At 49.2% G+C, this 17,204-nt stretch overlaps 1 protein-coding gene across 2 annotated transcripts; it reads left to right on the forward strand.

The window, feature by feature from the left end:
• Nucleotides 1–10,217: 10,217 nt before the first annotated feature.
• Nucleotides 10,218–17,155, forward strand: LOC122040499 (ankyrin repeat-containing protein ITN1-like). Of its 2 annotated transcripts, none has more exons than XM_042599838.1 (4): nucleotides 10,218–10,290; nucleotides 13,741–14,328; nucleotides 14,999–15,408; nucleotides 15,965–17,155. In XM_042599838.1, the coding sequence occupies exons 1-4, from the start codon at nucleotides 10,266–10,268 to the stop codon at nucleotides 16,793–16,795; spliced, it is 1,854 nt and encodes a 617-aa protein (XP_042455772.1). In that variant the 5' UTR covers nucleotides 10,218–10,265; the 3' UTR covers nucleotides 16,796–17,155. The 2 variants fall into 2 exon arrangements, with proteins under 2 accessions (XP_042455772.1, XP_042455771.1); XM_042599837.1 differs by lacking the exon at nucleotides 10,218–10,290 and adding an exon at nucleotides 13,566–13,677.
• Nucleotides 17,156–17,204: the final 49 nt, after the last annotated feature.

Consider the following 17,204-nt stretch of genomic DNA (forward strand, 5'->3'; position numbering starts at 1 on the left):
GCTTTTCCCTATTCCCCTCACTTGCCTTCGTGATTTCTACCTTTGTCTCCGGTGTTTCGGTGCTCTGACGATTTCATTCCTGCTTTCCGACGTTCCCCGGCGCCTCTTCCTTGATCCTTTTTTCTCGCAGTAAGGCTCTATACCTCTTCTTTCTTGTTTCCGGTAATTACTCCGTATTTTTCTCCCCAGTTTCAATCCTTGCAACCTCCTTTCGCTTGCTGTTGTTTTTCTCCTGCCTTTTCGCCTTTTTGATTCCTTCCAATCGGCCCATGGCTAGCTCTTCCCATCCCGAAAACCAGTCCCTCGGCCCTTGGTACACTACCATGCAGTCACGATTTGATCAACGTGACTTTGACATTCTAACCGATAATTTCGAAATCCCCGAAGATTTTGAACTTCTTTTAGCCGGTCCTTCCGCTCGGCCGCACAGGCCGCCGCGCGAAGCTTTCTGTGTCTTCCGCGACCAGTTTACTGCCAGTCTGCGTTTCCCTGTACATTCTTTCATCATAGACGTTTGTAATTTTTTCGGTGTTCCGCTCGGCAGTCTGGTACCCAACACCTTTCGTCTCCTCTGTGGTGTTGTTGTTTTATTCAAGATTCACAACATCCCCCTCCGACCGGAGGTCTTTTTTTATTTTTATTACCCCAAGCAAGCCGAGCCGGGCACCTTCATGTTCCAAGCTCGACCCGGCTTAGTCTTCTTCAACAAGCTACCTACTTCCAATAAACATTGGAAGGATTATTTTTTCTACATCCGTATGCCCGATCAGGCCAACTTCCCGACCAAGTGGCAGGTCAACTTGCCCCCCACTCCCGAGCTGAAGAAATTCAAGACCCGACCGGACTATCTCCACGTTGCAAATATACTAGCCGGTCTGCGACTTGACATCAATAAGCTTCTTCACGAAGGAGTGATGTACATCTTCGGCCTGAGTCCCATACGGACTCCTCTTCCGACCGGCTTCGGTAAGAATTTTGCTTGGGCATTTGCTTTAATTGCTAACTGATTTCTTTTCTTTCCCTTGCAGCGGACATCGTCATGGATTCGGTGATGGCCGACGTTTTGAAGAGAAAGGCGGCAGCGCTAGAAGCCGCGGCGGCCAAAGAAATGGAAGCATTGGGTATCCAGCCGGTCGGATCCCACGAAGGAGAGAGCGGGACTCAGGCTGAGTCGGCTGCTCAAGCTTCTCAACAAAACGTGGCCAACGGAGCCCCCCCCCCCCCCCCCCGGAGAACCAACTGCCCCTGAGGAAGGTTCCGCTCGGGAGGAGCAGCAGCCTCTACAAAAGAGGCGCCGAGTGGAGACTCCCCTGCGGTCGGCAACCTCCGTGGTCCAACCATCCAAGCAGGTCACTACGACTGCTCGGGGCAAGGCGCCAGAGGCCGAAACCATTTCGTCCGACCGGACACCTTCTGAATGGGACGAGCCAGCTGCTCCAATTGAGGCTACTCCGGTCAACGCTCTTCCGCCCGCTCGTCACTCAGTCCAGCGCTCAACCATTCATTCCCAGTTTTCTGCGCCGGCCTCTGATCCCCTTCCGACTGCCGGTCGGACGACCCCCGGTCATGGCCGCACGATTCGGGTTACTCTTCATCTCCCGACTGAAGAACTGTTGTCAAAGGCCGCCCGACCAACCGCGCCCGAGCACACCATTACCTTGAAAGGGCCCCTAGCTGAGATGTGGGCCGATGCTCGGGCGCACATCGCACTGATCCCCCTCCGAAACTTGGCCAATAGCCACATGCAGGAGGCCACGGGGGTAAGTTCGCTTTCTCCAAAGTTTTGTATGCATTCTTTCCGATCGGACACTAACAACTATAACTTTTCTTTTGCCAGAGATGGGTGGAGGAGATTGCAGTCTCCAACCGCCTAGCCATGGTGGATGAGGAGTTAAGGCAACTGAAGGCGGCGTGCGATCCATCCGGCTCTCAAGGACCGTCATACTCCGAGCTGCAGAAGGAGCTTAAGAAGGCTCAAGATATGCTGGCAGCCGAACAGAAGAAAACAACTGACCAGGCTCATCATCTGGCCGAGCTCGAGCGGCAAGTCAAGTCGCTCGACCAAAAAGTTACCCTGGCCACCACTAGGAAGAATACGACCATTTCTGACTTGGAGAAAAAGAACGTGGAGGCCCGGGGTCTGGAGCTGAAGGTTAAGGAGTTGAGGGAGCAACTTGACCAAGAGAGAGCGAGCTGCTCGGCCGACGCAACCAAGCATAAGGACGAGCTGACCACTTTGCAGGAATCCCTCGCTGCAGCTCAATTGGCCTTCAAAGAGTACCAAGAGGCTGAGTCGAGTCGGGTTGCAGCTCTAAGACAGGGCTACATCCGCTCGCCCGAATTCTCGGAGAAAATCTGCGAGCGGATGTACACAGCCTTTGATTTGGCTATGACCGCCACCATGACATATCTAAAGTCTAAGGGCCTTCTTCCGGAGTCCACTAATATTCCGGTCGGCGATCAGGTGGCACTTCTGGATAACATCCCCAAGACCCTTTATGATTACATTGAGTAGACGTCGGTAAATGTAATCGGGCCGCTAGGCCGAAAAATGGTCTTTTCTGTACTTAGGCCGCTCGGCCGAAAGTTTCAATTTTAATGCAATGTTTTTCTTTCCTGTACTCTGTCCTTTCGCTGGTGAATATGTGTGTTACCCGCTCGCCTATTATCACCCCTCTGGTATTTTTACTAGGTATTCGGCATTACACTTCCGTCCAGCTTAATATGTAATATTTCGACTACTTAATATTCCGCTTTGATAGCAGATATCGCTTGCTAGATACCGATGAAGTACCTTTGGGTGCTGGGCCGAGCGGAACGCAGAGACGGTCTAACAATATTAAAGGCGAGTTTTTGGGGTCATTGCATCCTTTTTATCGGCATCCTCCGCTCGGAAGATTTATAGACGCCGGCTCGTCTCTCGATATTTAACGTCGGGGCTCGACGGTCTTCCGCTCGGAGGGTTTATAGACATCGGCTCGTCTCTCGATATTTAACGTCAGAGCTCGACGGTCTTCCGCTCGGAGGGTTTATAGACGCCGGCTCGTCTCTCGATATTTAACGTCGGAGCTCGACGGTCTTCCGCTCGGAGGGTTTATAGACGCCGGCTCGTCTCTCGATATTTAACGTCAGAGCTCGACGGTCTTCCGCTCAGACGTTTATAGGCGTCGGCTCGTCTCTCGATATTTAACGTCGGAGCTCGACGGTCTTCCGCTCGGACGTTTATAGACGCCGGCTCGTCTCTCGATATTTAACGTCGGAGCTCGACGGTCTTCCGCTCGGACGTTTATAGACGCCGGCTCGTCTCTCGATATTTAACGTCGGAGCTCGACGGTCTTCCGCTCGGAGAGTTTATAGACGCCGGCTCGTCTCTCGATATTTAACGTCGGAGCTCGACGGTCTTCCGCTCGGACGTTTATAGATGCCGACTCGTCTCTCGATATTTAACGTCGGAGCTCGACGGTCTTCCGCTCGGACGTTTATAGACGCCGGCTCGTCTCTCGATATTTAACGTCGGAGCTCGACGGTCTTCCGCTCGGACGTTTATAGACGCCGGCTCGTCTCTCGATATTTAACGTCGGAGCTCGACGGCCTTTTTAAGGCTAACTTTAATACTGCTGCTCGACAAACCCATTGGCCATCCTTTGAATTAATTTTGCTTCCTGCATTACAAGGACATGGGCGACTAGAATATACACAAAAGCGAGTTACATCAGTGCACCTTTCACCCAGCTCAATAAGGCTGGAGATGATTTGCGCTCCAAGGTCGGTCCAACTGCCGCCCGTCTTCGTCCTCCAAGTAGTAAGCGCCCGAGCGGAGCTTTTCGATAACCTTGAAGGGGCCCGCCCAAGGAGCCTCCAGCTTGCCGACGTCGCCGACCGGCTTAACTTTCTTCCAGACAAGATCGCCGACCTGGAATGATCTAGGGATTACGCGCTTGTTGTAGTTTTGCTTCATCCGCTGCCGGTACGCCATCAGTCGGACGGAAGCCTTGGCTCGTTCCTCGTCAACCAAATCCAGTTCCATGTTCCTCCGCTCGGCGTTGCCTTCATCATAATTCTGGATCCGGACGGACTCGACACCGACTTCGACAGGAACCACCGCTTCGCCGCCGTATACCAGATGGAAAGGCGTGACACCCATTCCTTCCTTTGGAGTCGTTCGGATGGCCCATACGCCCGACACTTCATCTACCCAGCTTCCTCCCAAGTGATCGAGCCGAGCGCGCAGAACACGGAGAATTTCCCGATTGGCTACTTCGGCCTGACCGTTACTTTAGGGATAGGCCACGGATATGAAGTGTTGCTCAATGCCATAGCTTTTGCACCAATCCTCGAGCAACTTCCCTGTGAATTGCCGCCCGTTGTCGGATATCAGTCGGCGAGGGATGCCGAACCGACAGATGATGTGCTGCCATATGAACTTTTTGACCATCTGCTCGGTGATCCTGGCTAGCGGCTCGGCCTCCACCCACTTGGAAAAATAATCGACCGCCACCAGCAGAAATTTCCGCTGTCCGGTCGCCATAGGAAATCGACCAACGATATCCATTCCCCACTGATCGAACGGACATGAGACTGTTGATGCCTTCATTTCCTCTGCCGGTCGGTGGTAGAAGTTATGGTACTTCTGGCACGAAAGGCACGTCGACACGGTCCAAGCGGCGTCTGCTTGTAAGGTTGGCCAGAAGTACCCAGCCAATAGGATCTTCTTAGCTAGCGATCGTCCGCCCAGATGTCCTCCACATGATCCTTGATGTACTTCTTGGAGGATGTAAGCCGAGTCCTCTGAGCTCACGCATTTCAACAGCGGGCGTGAGAAAGCCTTCTTGTAAAGCTGATCGCCGATGAGTGTGAACCAACCGGCTCTCCTCCTTAGCAGCTGGGCTTCATTCTGATCGGACGGTGTGGCGCCCAAGCGCAGAAACTCCGTGATGGGTGTCCTCTAGTCGCTCGGAAACGTAAGGCCTTCCATACGGTCGACATGCGCCACCAACAATACTTGTTCAATTGGCTGCTAAATGGCGATCGGCGTTATTGAGCTCGCGAGTTTGGCTAACTCATCGGCCGCTTGATTTTCTGCTCTGGGTATCTTCTGGACAATGACTTCTCTAAAATTGGCTTTAAGCTTCTCAAAGGCTTCAGCGTAGAGCTTGAGCCGAGCACTGTTGATTTCGAAGGTACCAGAGAGTTGCTGAGCAGCCAACTGGGAATCCGAATGAAGCGTTACCCGACCGGCTCCCACATGTCGTGCTGCCTGCAAGCCGGCTATGAGGGCCTCATACTCTGCTTCATTATTTGTAACTTTATAATCCAGCCGGACGGATAAGTGTATCTTTTCTTCTTGAGGGGAGAGCAACAGTATTCCAATCCCGCTTCCGAGCCGAGTGGATGATCCGTCCACAAATATTTTCACATAGCTTCCAGCTCTGAATTCTGTACCTCAGTCACAAAATCTGTCAAGGACTGCGCTTTGATTGCTGAGCGGGTCTGGTATTGGATGTCAAATTCACTTAACTCCGTCGTTCATTTGATGAGCCGCCCGGACGCTTCTGGGTTCAGTAATACACGCCCGAGCGGGCTATTGGTTTTGACAATTATGGTATGCGCCAGGAAGTATGGACGCTGCACTTCCCTCAGATTTCCCGGGGGGCGACATGTCTTGTAGGGCTTTTACTTTGCTGGGATTTGCTTCAATACCCCGCTCGGTCACTATGTACCCCAAGAAACGCCCTCCTTTTGCTCCGAACAGGCACTTCTGGGGATTTAGCTTGACTCCATATTTGCGTAGCGTTCGGAAGGTTTCCTCCATGTCTTTGAAGAGATCGGCCGCTCAGAAGGACTTGATGAGAATGTCGTCTACGTACACTTCCAGATTTCGCCCGATCTGCTCTCTGAATACTTTATTCATCAAGCGCTGATATGTGGCTCCCGCATTCTTCAATCCGAACGGCATCACATTATAGCAATAGGTGTCGTCGGCCGTCACGAAGCTAACTTTTTCTTGATCTTCACGGGCGAGCGGCACTTGATGATAGCCTTGGTAAGCGTCGAGCATACATATTAATTTGCAGCCGGTCGTAGAGTCCACCAGCTGATCTATCCGGGGCAGAGGATAAAAGTCTTTCGGGCAAGCTTTGTTGAGATCCCGAAAATCTATGCATACTCTCCACTTGTTGCCCGGCTTGGAGACTAATACTACGTTCGCCAGCCAGCTCGGGAACTGCACCTCGCGTATATGGCCGGCTTCCAGAAGCTTCTCAACCTCTGCCCGGATGATGGCATTCTGCTCGGCGCTGAAATCTTTTTTTCTCTGCTTCACCGGCCGAGCGTTCGGTTGGTCATGTAGCTCGTGCTGCATTATGCTCGGTGAAATTCCGGGCAGCTCATGCGTCAACCAGACGAAGACGTCACAATTTCTCTGGAGGCATTTGATCACTTCCTCCTTCTGGTTGGCCTCCAGATCGGACGCAATAAAGGTCGTGGCCTCCGATCGGGTTAGGTGAATCTGCACTTCCTCTTTTTCTTCATAAATTAAAGAGGGTGGCTTTTCGGTGATGGCGTTTACCTCGATCCGGGGCGCCTTCCGAGCGGCATTGGCCTCTGCTCGGACCATCTCGACGTAGCATCGCCGAGCTGCCAGTTGATCTCCACATACCTCTCCCACTTTGTCTTCGACGGGGAACTTGATCTTCTGGTGGAAGGTGGAGACGGCCGCCCGGAACTCGCTGAGCCCCGGTCGTCCCAAAATGACGTTGTATGATGAGGGAGAGTCGACCACCACGAAGTTTGCTGTCCGTGTCCTCCTGAGCGGCTCCTCTCCCAGCGAGATAGCCAGCCGGATTTGCCCGACCGGCAGGACTTCATTGCCCGTAAACCCATAGAGCGGGGTTGTCATGGGCAGCAGCTCGGCTCGGTCAATTTGTAGTTGATCGAACGCCTTTTTGAATATGATGTTGACCGAGCTCCCTGTGTCAATAAAAACGCGGTGAATAGTGTAATTGGCTATTACCGCTTTGATGAGCAGAGCGTCGTCGTGGGGCACTTCAACTCCTTCCAAGTCCCAGGGCCCAAAACTAATTTCGGGTCCACTCGCCCGCACTCGGCTGCAACCGACTGCATGGATCTGGAGCTGCCGGACGCTCGCCTTTCTTGCTCGGTTGGAGTCTCCTCCGGTCGGCCCACCAGCTATGATGTTGATCTCGCCTCGGGAAGTATTGCTTCTATTTTCTTCTTCCCGAGCAGACGGTCGGGGGCGTTCCCTAGACGTCCGGAGACTCTCCCGTCTCGGAGAGCGATGCCACTCGGGAGTCTGTTGTTGTCGTCCGTCGGCTACCGTCCGATCGACTTCACGAGGTCTCTGCCGCCTGTCGGCTGATGGCGACTGACGACCACCGCCTCTGGGAATGGGGTGGGCGATTAGAGGAAGACTGCGGCAATCTCTGGTGTTATGTGTGTTCGTCCGGTGGAAGGAGCAGAACATTGGGGTCCATCTCTTCTTTGTCCTGGGCCGCTCGGCTGCTACTTCTTGAACATGAGGTCTTGGATGAGCACGAATTGTTTCGGCCCGTGGTCCTCTGGGCGGCTGATGAGCAGCGTGCGGTTTCCGTTCGGCATGGGGAGCCCGCTCGGCTGGAGTTTCTTTTTTCCGGGCCGCTTGCGCTTCTTCCACGTTGATGTATTCGTTGGCCCGGTGTAGCATGTGGTCGTAGTCTCGGGGCGGCTTCCGAATGAGTGATCGGAAGAAATCCCCGTCCACGAGGCCTTGTGTGAAGGCATTCATCATGGTCTCTGAGGTGGCCGTTGGAATGTCCATGGCCACTCTGTTGAACCGCTGGATGTAGGCTCGGAGTGATTCGCGGGCTTCCTGTTTGATGGCAAACAGACTAACACTGGTTTTTTGATAGCGCCGACTGCTTGCAAAGTGATGGAGGAAGGTCGTCCGGAAGTCCTTGAAGCTTGTGATGGATCCGTCCGGCAGCTCCGAAACCACCGTTGAGCCGATCCCGAGAGAGTGGTGAGGAAAACCCAACACTTCACCCCATCTGTGTATTGATGCAGGGTTGTCGTGTTATCAAACTTGCCCAAATGATCATCCGGATCGGTGGTTCCATTGTACTCGCCGATCGTCGGAGGCACGTAGTGCTTGGGTAGAGGGTCTCGTAGAATAGCCTCTGAAAATTGGCAATTAATCCGCTCGGGCGATGAGTCCACGCGGGGGGCTTTTCCTTTTCTGTCATCTCGTCTAGGCATTTCATCCGAAAAAGATCCCCGATCTCTATGAGCTGCTGCGGCTTCGGGAGTGCGGAATAGGGCTCGATGAAATGCAACGGTGGCCGGTGGTGCTTCCGCTCGACCACCAGACGCTGACGTTGCTTGCTGCTCCGGCCGCTCGGCCGTTGCTTTCTGTTTTTGCTCCACAAGCTTGGCGGCCCTAAACTCGATCAGAGCGTCGAGTTCCTCCGTGGAAAGCGTCACCGTGTGTTGTCGTCCAGCCTCGTCCATTGTTTCCGTTCGGATGCAGGAGCGTTCCCACAGACGGCGCCAAATTGATCCTGTCCGAATGCTGAATCAACGGACGCTGGGCACGTGGCGCTCTCCGATTTGCTGATGTAGATCTCCGGCTAGTCGTACGAAACTCCGGCGAACCTGCACAGAAGTCGGGCCGGGAAGGGGTTCCCGGCGGCAACCCTCCGACGCTCAAGTCAGGCAAGCAAGCAATGAAAAAAGTGGCTCCAAAGGTGTTGAACGCGTACCTCCGGCGAAAGATGAGGGTCTTTATATAGAGCAGCGGAGAAGCAAGTGTACACATACCGAGGTATACACGTGTCCGTGGCCCATACCCCATTAAGGGCTTGTCAGTGAGCTTACCTGACCCATACTGCTACAGTCCAAGCATGTCCTCGTTGGGATAGCGGAACCCCGTCATAAGATTTGGAGTATAGCCTACATGTGGAGCATACCCGCTGTCAGAAAAAGATGTCACTTGTCCTTTTGCCCTTACTCCCTGGAGGGCGTCCGGCCGGCCAGCTTCCGCGACATCCGGACGGACGTATACGGTGGTTTACTTGGGGAGATTCTCAATCGTGCTTTGTGGAGACTATTAGCAGTATGCTACCTTATGGCTTTGGCCGAGCGTGCAGTCCGCTCGGCCCTACGATCTTATCCTCTGAGCGCCGGAACCCTGACTTTCGACACCTTTATCAACTAGACCCCGGCCGGCCGCCCGGCCGGTCGAACGCATCCCTCTCCGGCCGGCCACCTGCCACTTTGACTTCCATGTGGCGCTGACTGCACCGGACAGGGGGCCTCTGTTCCTACAACCGGATCAAGGTTAAAAAGTAGAAAGTTCGGTAATAAGATGAATCCATTTGACAATCACTACAAAAATAAAACATATATTTAGGGATGAATTTTTGGGATGAAAAATATTCGTTATAAATTTTGAGTGAAAATAAAATTTGTTGTTAATTAGCAACGAAAAAAATTATCGTAAAATAACAATAAATAAATTTCTGTGCATAATTTTTTACAAATCAATGTCAAACGAGCAAATTTTGTGACAAATTGAAGACTAATAAGGATTCATCCCAAAATTTAATTTATTAGAAAATCAAAATAAATACAATCGAAAAATAAAAGATGACCCTAAAAAATTTAGAATGACATAAAATTATCCATCTCATAATCAGACTCAAATATCTGATATATATTTTTATAATTCAATTAAATGGATCAAATTTATAAATCCCAAATTTCTCACTATAAACCCAACTAACATTGCCCGGGCTAAGTTGACAATTAATGCAAAAGTCAACGCTCGAATCGCCGAGACGTCGTCGGTCAACTGGAAGGTTAATATGTCTCTATCACCGAATTAGTAATATATTAAGCCGTCGGCTCCCCTCGTTTACCTTTTCCAATTTGAGCACGATCGAAAATAATTATATATTATTATCTATCATAAAAGGATAAAAGAGTAATATTAGTCCAAATATTAGATTTAACGATTTAATTAATTATAAATCTCAATAAAATAATTAAATTTAAAGATCATTAAATTCCTCTATTTTCTATTTGAATTATTATTATATGTATAATTTATTATTTATTATTTATTATTTATTATTATTTTTGTAATTATTTTCTGTCGTTTCTTTTCCTCTCCGTTCGGTTCTTCCACCGTACAACTTGGCGTACCACGGCGGTTCCTTCCATTCGTGAGCGCGAGGAGGAGGAGGAGCTGGAGGAAGACGACGACGACGATGATGCCGCCTGGATTCGATAAAGGTATTCGTTGGCTCGGTCAATTTGTAGTTGATCGAACGCCTTTTTGAATATGATGTTGACCGAGCTCCCTGTGTCAATAAAAACGCGGTGAATAGTGTAATTGGCTATTACCGCTTTGATGAGCAGAGCGTCGTCGTGGGGCACTTCAACTCCTTCCAAGTCCCAGGGCCCAAAACTAATTTCGGGTCCACTCGCCCGCACTCGGCTGCAACCGACTGCATGGATCTGGAGCTGCCGGACGCTCGCCTTTCTTGCTCGGTTGGAGTCTCCTCCGGTCGGCCCACCAGCTATGATGTTGATCTCGCCTCGGGAAGTATTGCTTCTATTTTCTTCTTCCCGAGCGGACGGTCGGGGGCGTTCCCTAGACGTCCGGAGACTCTCCCGTCTCGGAGAGCGATGCCACTCGGGAGTCTGTTGTTGTCGTCCGTCGGCTACCGTCCGATCGACTTCACGAGGTCTCTGCCGCCTGTCGGCTGATGGCGACTGACGACCACCGCCTCTGGGAATGGGGTGGGCGATTAGAGGAAGACTGCGGCAATCTCTGGTGTTATGTGTGTTCGTCCGGTGGAAGGAGCAGAACATTGGGGTCCATCTCTTCTTTGTCCTGGGCCGCTCGGCTGCTACTTCTTGAACATGAGGTCTTGGATGAGCACGAATTGTTTCGGCCCGTGGTCCTCTAGGCGGCTGATGAGCAGCGTGCGGTTTCCGTTCGGCATGGGGAGCCCGCTCGGCTGGAGTTTCTTTTTTCCGGGCCGCTTGCGCTTCTTCCACGTTGATGTATTCGTTGGCCCGGTGTAGCATGTGGTCGTAGTCTCGGGGCGGCTTCCGAATGAGTGATCAGAAGAAATCCCCGTCCACGAGGCCTTGTGTGAAGACATTCATCATGGTCTCCGAGGTGGCCGTTGGAATGTCCATGGCCACTCTGTTGAACCGCTGGATGTAGGCTCGGAGTGATTCGCGGGTTTCCTGTTTGATGGCAAACAGACTAACACTGGTTTTTTTATAGCGCCGACTGCTTGCAAAGTGATGGAGGAAGGTCGTCCGGAAGTCCTTGAAGCTTGTGATGGATCCGTCCGGCAGCTCCGAAACCACCGTTGAGCCGATCCCGAGAGAGTGGTGAGGAAAACCCAAAACTTCACCCCATCTGTGTATTGATGCAGGGTTGTCGTGTTATCAAACTTGCCCAAATGATCATCCGGATCGGTGGTTCCATTGTACTCGCCGATCGTCGGAGGCACGTAGTGCTTGGGTAGAGGGTCTCGTAGAATAGCCTCTGAAAATTGGCGATTAATCCGCTCGGGCGATGAGTCCGCGCGGGGGGCTTTTCCTTTTCTGTCATCTCGTCTAGGCATTTCATCCGAAGAAGATCCCCGATCTCTATGAGCTGCTGCGGCTTCGGGAGTGCGGAATAGGGCTCGATGAAATGCAACGGTGGCCGGTGGTGCTTCCGCTCGACCACCAGACGCTGACGTTGCTTGCTGCTCCGGCCGCTCTGCCGTTGCTTTCTGTTTTTGCTCCACAAGCTTGGCGGCCCTAAACTCGATCAGAGCGTCGAGTTCCTCCATGGAAAGCGTCACCGTGTGTTGTCGTCCAGCCTCGTCCATTGTTTCCGTTCGGATGCAGGAGCGTTCCCACAGACGGCGCCAAATTGATCCTGTCCGAATGCTGAATCAACGGACGCTGGGCACGTGGCATTCTCCGATTTGCTGATGTAGATCTCCGGCTAGTCGTACGAAACTCCGCGAACCTGCACAGAAGTCGGGCCGGGAAGGGGTTCCCGGCGGCAACCCTCCAACGCTCAAGTCAGGCAAGCAAGCAATGAAAAAAGTGGCTCCAAAGGTGTTGAACGCGTACCTCCGGCGAAGGATGAGGGTCTTTATATAGGGCAGCGGAGAAGCAAGTGTACACATACCGAGGTATACACGTGTCCGTGGCCCATACCCCAGTAAGGGCTTGTCAATGAGCTTACCTGACCCATACTGCTACAGTCCAAGCATGTCCTCGTTGGGATAGCGGAACCCCGTCATAAGATTTGGAGTATAGCCTACATGTGGAGCATACCCGCTGTCAGAAAAAGATGTCACTTGTCCTTTTGCCCTTACTCCCTGGAGGGCGTCCGGCCGGCCAACTTCCGCGACATCCGGACGGACGTATACGGTGGTTTACTTGGGGAGATTCTCAATCGTGCTTTGTGGAGACTATTAGCAGTATGCTACCTTATGGCTTTGGCCGAGCGTGCAGTCCGCTCGGCCCTACGATCTTATCCTCTGAGCGCCGGAACCCTGACTTTCGACACCTTTATCAACTAGACCCCGGCCGGCCGCCCGGCCGGTCGAACGCATCCCTCTCCGGCCGGCCACCTGCCACCTGCCACTTTGACTTCCACGTGGCGCTGACTGCACCGGACAAGGGGCCTCTGTTCCTACAACCAGATCAGGATTAAAAAGTAGAAAGTTCGGTAATAAGATGAATCCATTTGACAATCACTACAAAAATAAAACATATATTTAGGGATGAATTTTTGGGATGAAAAATATTCGTTATAAATTTGTGATAAATTTTGAGTGAAAATAAAATTTGTTGTTAATTAGTAACGAAAAAAATTATCGTAAAATAATAATAAATAAATTTCTGTGCATAATTTGTTACAAATCAATGTCAAACGAGCAAATTTTGTGACAAATTGAAGACTAATAAGGATTCATCCCAAAATTTAATTTATTAGAAAATCAAAATAAATACAATCGAAAAATAAAAGATGACCCTAAAAAATTTAGAATAACATAAAATTATCCATCTCATAATCAGACTCAAATATCTGATAATTCAATTAAATGGATCAAATTTATAAATCCCAAATTTCTCACTATAAACCCAACTAACATTGCCCGGGCTAAGTTGACCATTAATGCAAAAGTCAACGCTCGAATCGCCGAGAGGTCGTCGGTCAACTGGAAGGTTAATATGTCTCTATCACCGAATTAGTAATATATTAAGCCGTCGGCTCCCCTCGTTTACCTTTTCCAATTTGAGCACGATCGAAAATAATTATATATTATTATCTATCATAAAAGGATAAAAGAGTAATATTAGTCCGAATATTAGATTTAACGATTTAATTAATTATAAATCTCAATAAAATAATTAAATTTAAAGATCATTAAATTCCTCTATTTTCTATTTGAATTATTATTATATGTATAATTTATTATTTATTATTTATTATTATTTTTGTAATTATTTTCTGTCGTTTCTTTTCCTCTCCGTTCGGTTCTTCTACCGTACAACTTGGCGTACCACGGCGGTTCCTTCCATTCGTGAGCGCGAGGAGGAGGAGGAGCTGGAGGAAGACGACGACGACGATGATGCCGCCTGGATTCGATAAAGGTAACGCCTTTGCCCCATTCTCGTTCTTCTTCCGCCCTTAATCGCTTCGTTTCCTTCACGAAGGCGGAGGAGGAGAGAGGGAATTCGAATGGGGGCCGATGGGATTCACCCACTCGCTCTCTCCGGTCCGCGTCATGGCTCTCTCAAATTCCGGGAAGCGCCTGGACCAGGACTGGGTTCCCTCCCCCTCCGCGTCGCCAGCCAAGCCCTCCCTGGTGCTGTCCAACTCCGGGAAACGGATAGATCCGGGCTCGCCGTCGCTCGTCTTCTCCAACTCCGGGAAGCGGATGGACCCCTCGGGGAAGAAGAAGTACGTGAAGCAGGTGACCGGGCGGCACAATGACACGGAGCTCCACCTCGCGGCGCAGCGCGGGGACCTCGACGGCGTCCGGATGATCCTGGGCGAGATCGAGGAGCAGATGACGGGGACCGCAATGGGAGCCGACTTCGACGCCCAGTTGGCCGAGATTCGGGCGGCCGTCGTCAATGACGTCAACGAGGAGAATGAGACGCCCCTGTTCACGGCAGCCGAGAAAGGGTTTCTCGATCTGGCCGTTGAGCTGCTCAAGTACTCCGACCCGGAGAGCCTTACCAGGAAGAACAGATCCGGGTTTGACGTTCTCCATATCGCTGTGAGAGAAGGACACAAAGGTGAGTGCTGATTCCATTACTGGATTTCCTTTTGACCATGATCTTAACCAAAAGCTCTAGTTTTGCCCAATTTGCTCCGTTTCAGAATTTATCCTGTTTATCTGTTCTCAAATTGTTGATTATGTAGGAGAAGACAAAGGTATTAGGCTTTCTTAGTCCTTTCATTAACACAACAATCCTTATGAAAATGATATAGGTAATTTGGCATTACTTTTACATTTGGATCATAAAGTTTCTGTATCTTCTTTCAGGGTTTGGAGGAAGAATTCATCTTCGATTTATATTTGATACTCTTTCTTGCTCCATGTTGAGCTATTTCAACTTGTTGAATCAAGAACACAAACTAATAAAATGTCATTGCTGAGTTGTTTGAAATTTCATATTCGTATGTAGTTAACTGTGCTATGTAGCTAATTCCTTATGTATTTTCATTTACTCATGGGGTCACATAAACTGCGAATTAAACGAAGTTATAGGTGTTTAATTTTCTTATTTCAATGTAAGTCTCATCATTCAAATCTCTGAAACTTTTTTTTCCAACTAGTTAATGGAAAAGAACTTTATTCATGCTATTTATGTTCTTGTTTCTCTGAAAAAAAAGAGGTATTTCTCCCTTATGAAGTTTTGCTTCATGTTTAGTTCTTGGCTTAGCTAATGAGGTGATGTACAGAGATTGTTCAGGTACTTTTGAAACATGATCCAAGTCTTGTCAGGACATTTGGTCAATCCAATGCGACTCCACTCATAACTGCGGCGACTAGAGGGCATACTGAAATTGTGAACCTCTTGCTAGAGCAAGATGCTAGCTTGATCGAATTGTCCAAAAACAACGGAAAAAATGCCCTGCACTTTGCTTCTCGACAGGGGCACGCAGAAATTGCCAAAGCATTGTTGAAGAAGGATCCACAACTTGCCAGAAGAACTGATAAGAAAGGCCAGACTGCATTGCACATGGCTGTGAAGGGGACCAGTTGTGCCGTCGTTCAAGCCCTTGTGGATGCTGATGCAGCAATCGTGATGCTACCAGACAGAGCTGGAAATACAGCATTACATGTTGCAACACGGAAAAAGCGCGCGGAGGTATTATTTCATGTTTCGTTTTGGTGATATCTGATAGAGTACTTCTGTCTATATGCATGTCTGATATCCTTGTCTCGATTGCTTCCTAACATCAAGAATAAGCAATGGATAGAACTTTCTGTTTGTTCATCGGCTTATATGAGACCATAGTAAAGAGAATCTAGTGAACTGAAAGCAGAAACATGAGTTTGTAGGAAGCTTGTGTTTGAAATTGCAATCAGTTTAAAATTCTCACCTAGTCATCCAATTTCGATAATTTGCTCAGTGATAAATGGTAAAATAATTGTTTTGGAACGATACATATATGTCTAGTTTTTCCATTAAATCATGTGTTCCTGTACTCATTAGTGTCTGTGTAATCACTTCTTGTTGCCAACAGCATTAACTGCATATGCATTAACAGGAAAGCTCGAAGGCGGTTACCGTCTCTCCTTTCCACGAGCACTGATTAACTGCATATGCTATTTGACATTTTGTTTGTATGGATTGCTAACTAGCTCATGAACTGGATATCTTTGATGCATAAATACTTCCAACTCTTTGTCACTTCTTGCAGATCGTAAATCTGCTACTGCTCCTCCCAGATACCAATGTGAATGCATTGTCAAGAAACCATAAAACTGCTTTTGACATTGCTGAAGGTCTGCCTCTTTCAGAAGATTCTGCTGAAATTAGGGAATGTTTATCTCGATGCGGAGCATGTAAAGCTGATGAACTAAATCAGCCTCGAGATGAGTTGAGGAAGACCGTAACCGAGATCAAAAAGGATGTTCATATACAGCTCGAGCAGACAAGAAAAACAAACAAGAATGTCCATGGGATTGCCAAGGAGCTCAGGAAACTTCACAGAGAAGGAATTAACAATGCTACTAACTCGGTTACAGTCGTCGCTGTGCTCTTTGCAACTGTGGCTTTCGCAGCCATCTTTACGGTTCCCGGTGGAACCGAAGACAATGGAGTAGCAGTGGCAGTCAAAACAGCATCTTTCAAGATATTTTTCATTTTCAATGCCATTGCGCTATTCACTTCTTTGGCTGTGGTGGTGGTCCAAATAACACTCGTCCGGGGAGAAACAAAGGCAGAGCGGCGAGTCGTCGAGATCATAAACAAGTTGATGTGGCTCGCTTCTGTTTGCACCACAGTTGCTTTTATCGCATCGTCGTACATCGTTGTCGGTCGCCACTTTCAATGGGCTGCTATTCTGGTTACACTCATCGGAGGAATTATAATGGCTGGTGTTCTCGGGACCATGACTTTCTACGTCGTGAAATCGAAGCGAACACGTTCGTTCAGGAAGAGGGTGAAGTCCATGAAGAAAGCCTCCGACTCATGGCATCCAGACACAGAATTCTCCGACTCCGAAGTCGACAGGATCTTTGCCATCTAACTGAGATCTCCTTCGCTACATGTTATAAGAAACACAAATCGGCAGTATCAAAACTCAAGTTATGATCCCCAACATCTGAATGGAGCTTCCTCTGATCAACCTCCATTTTCCTTCTCCTTCTGCAACAGATCTGCTGTATAATGAATGAATGACTTGTTCTTGCTAAACATCTACCAACAAATCTAGAGCAATGCCTCTTCAGCCATCCCTCTGCAAGTTGTATCTTACAAGTTGAAGTTTTTTGTTATATGCACTGCAAATCTCCATAATTTTACCATTTTTATCAAGTTCTGGAGACATGATCTTCTTCTTCTGGGTTGTGCAACTTCAAGTCTTGAATTTGATGTCCTTTTTTATTTATTTCTGTGTGTAATATTGTTTTTCAAGTTGATATTTTTGCCTTTTCCAT

Source organism: Zingiber officinale, chromosome 2A, assembly GCF_018446385.1.
Source record: "Zingiber officinale cultivar Zhangliang chromosome 2A, Zo_v1.1, whole genome shotgun sequence".
In the NCBI taxonomy this organism is placed as follows: domain Eukaryota; kingdom Viridiplantae; phylum Streptophyta; class Magnoliopsida; order Zingiberales; family Zingiberaceae; genus Zingiber; species Zingiber officinale.

Excerpts from the sequence above, each read along its gene's own strand:
- LOC122040499 (XM_042599838.1), top strand. The coding sequence starts at position 10,266 with ATGATGCCGCCTGGATTCGATAAAG. Across the intron at positions 10,291-13,740 it reads GCCGCCTGGATTCGATAAAG|GCGGAGGAGGAGAGAGGGAA; the intron begins GTATTCGTTGGC and ends TCCTTCACGAAG. Across the intron at positions 14,329-14,998 it reads TGTGAGAGAAGGACACAAAG|AGATTGTTCAGGTACTTTTG; the intron begins GTGAGTGCTGAT and ends GGTGATGTACAG.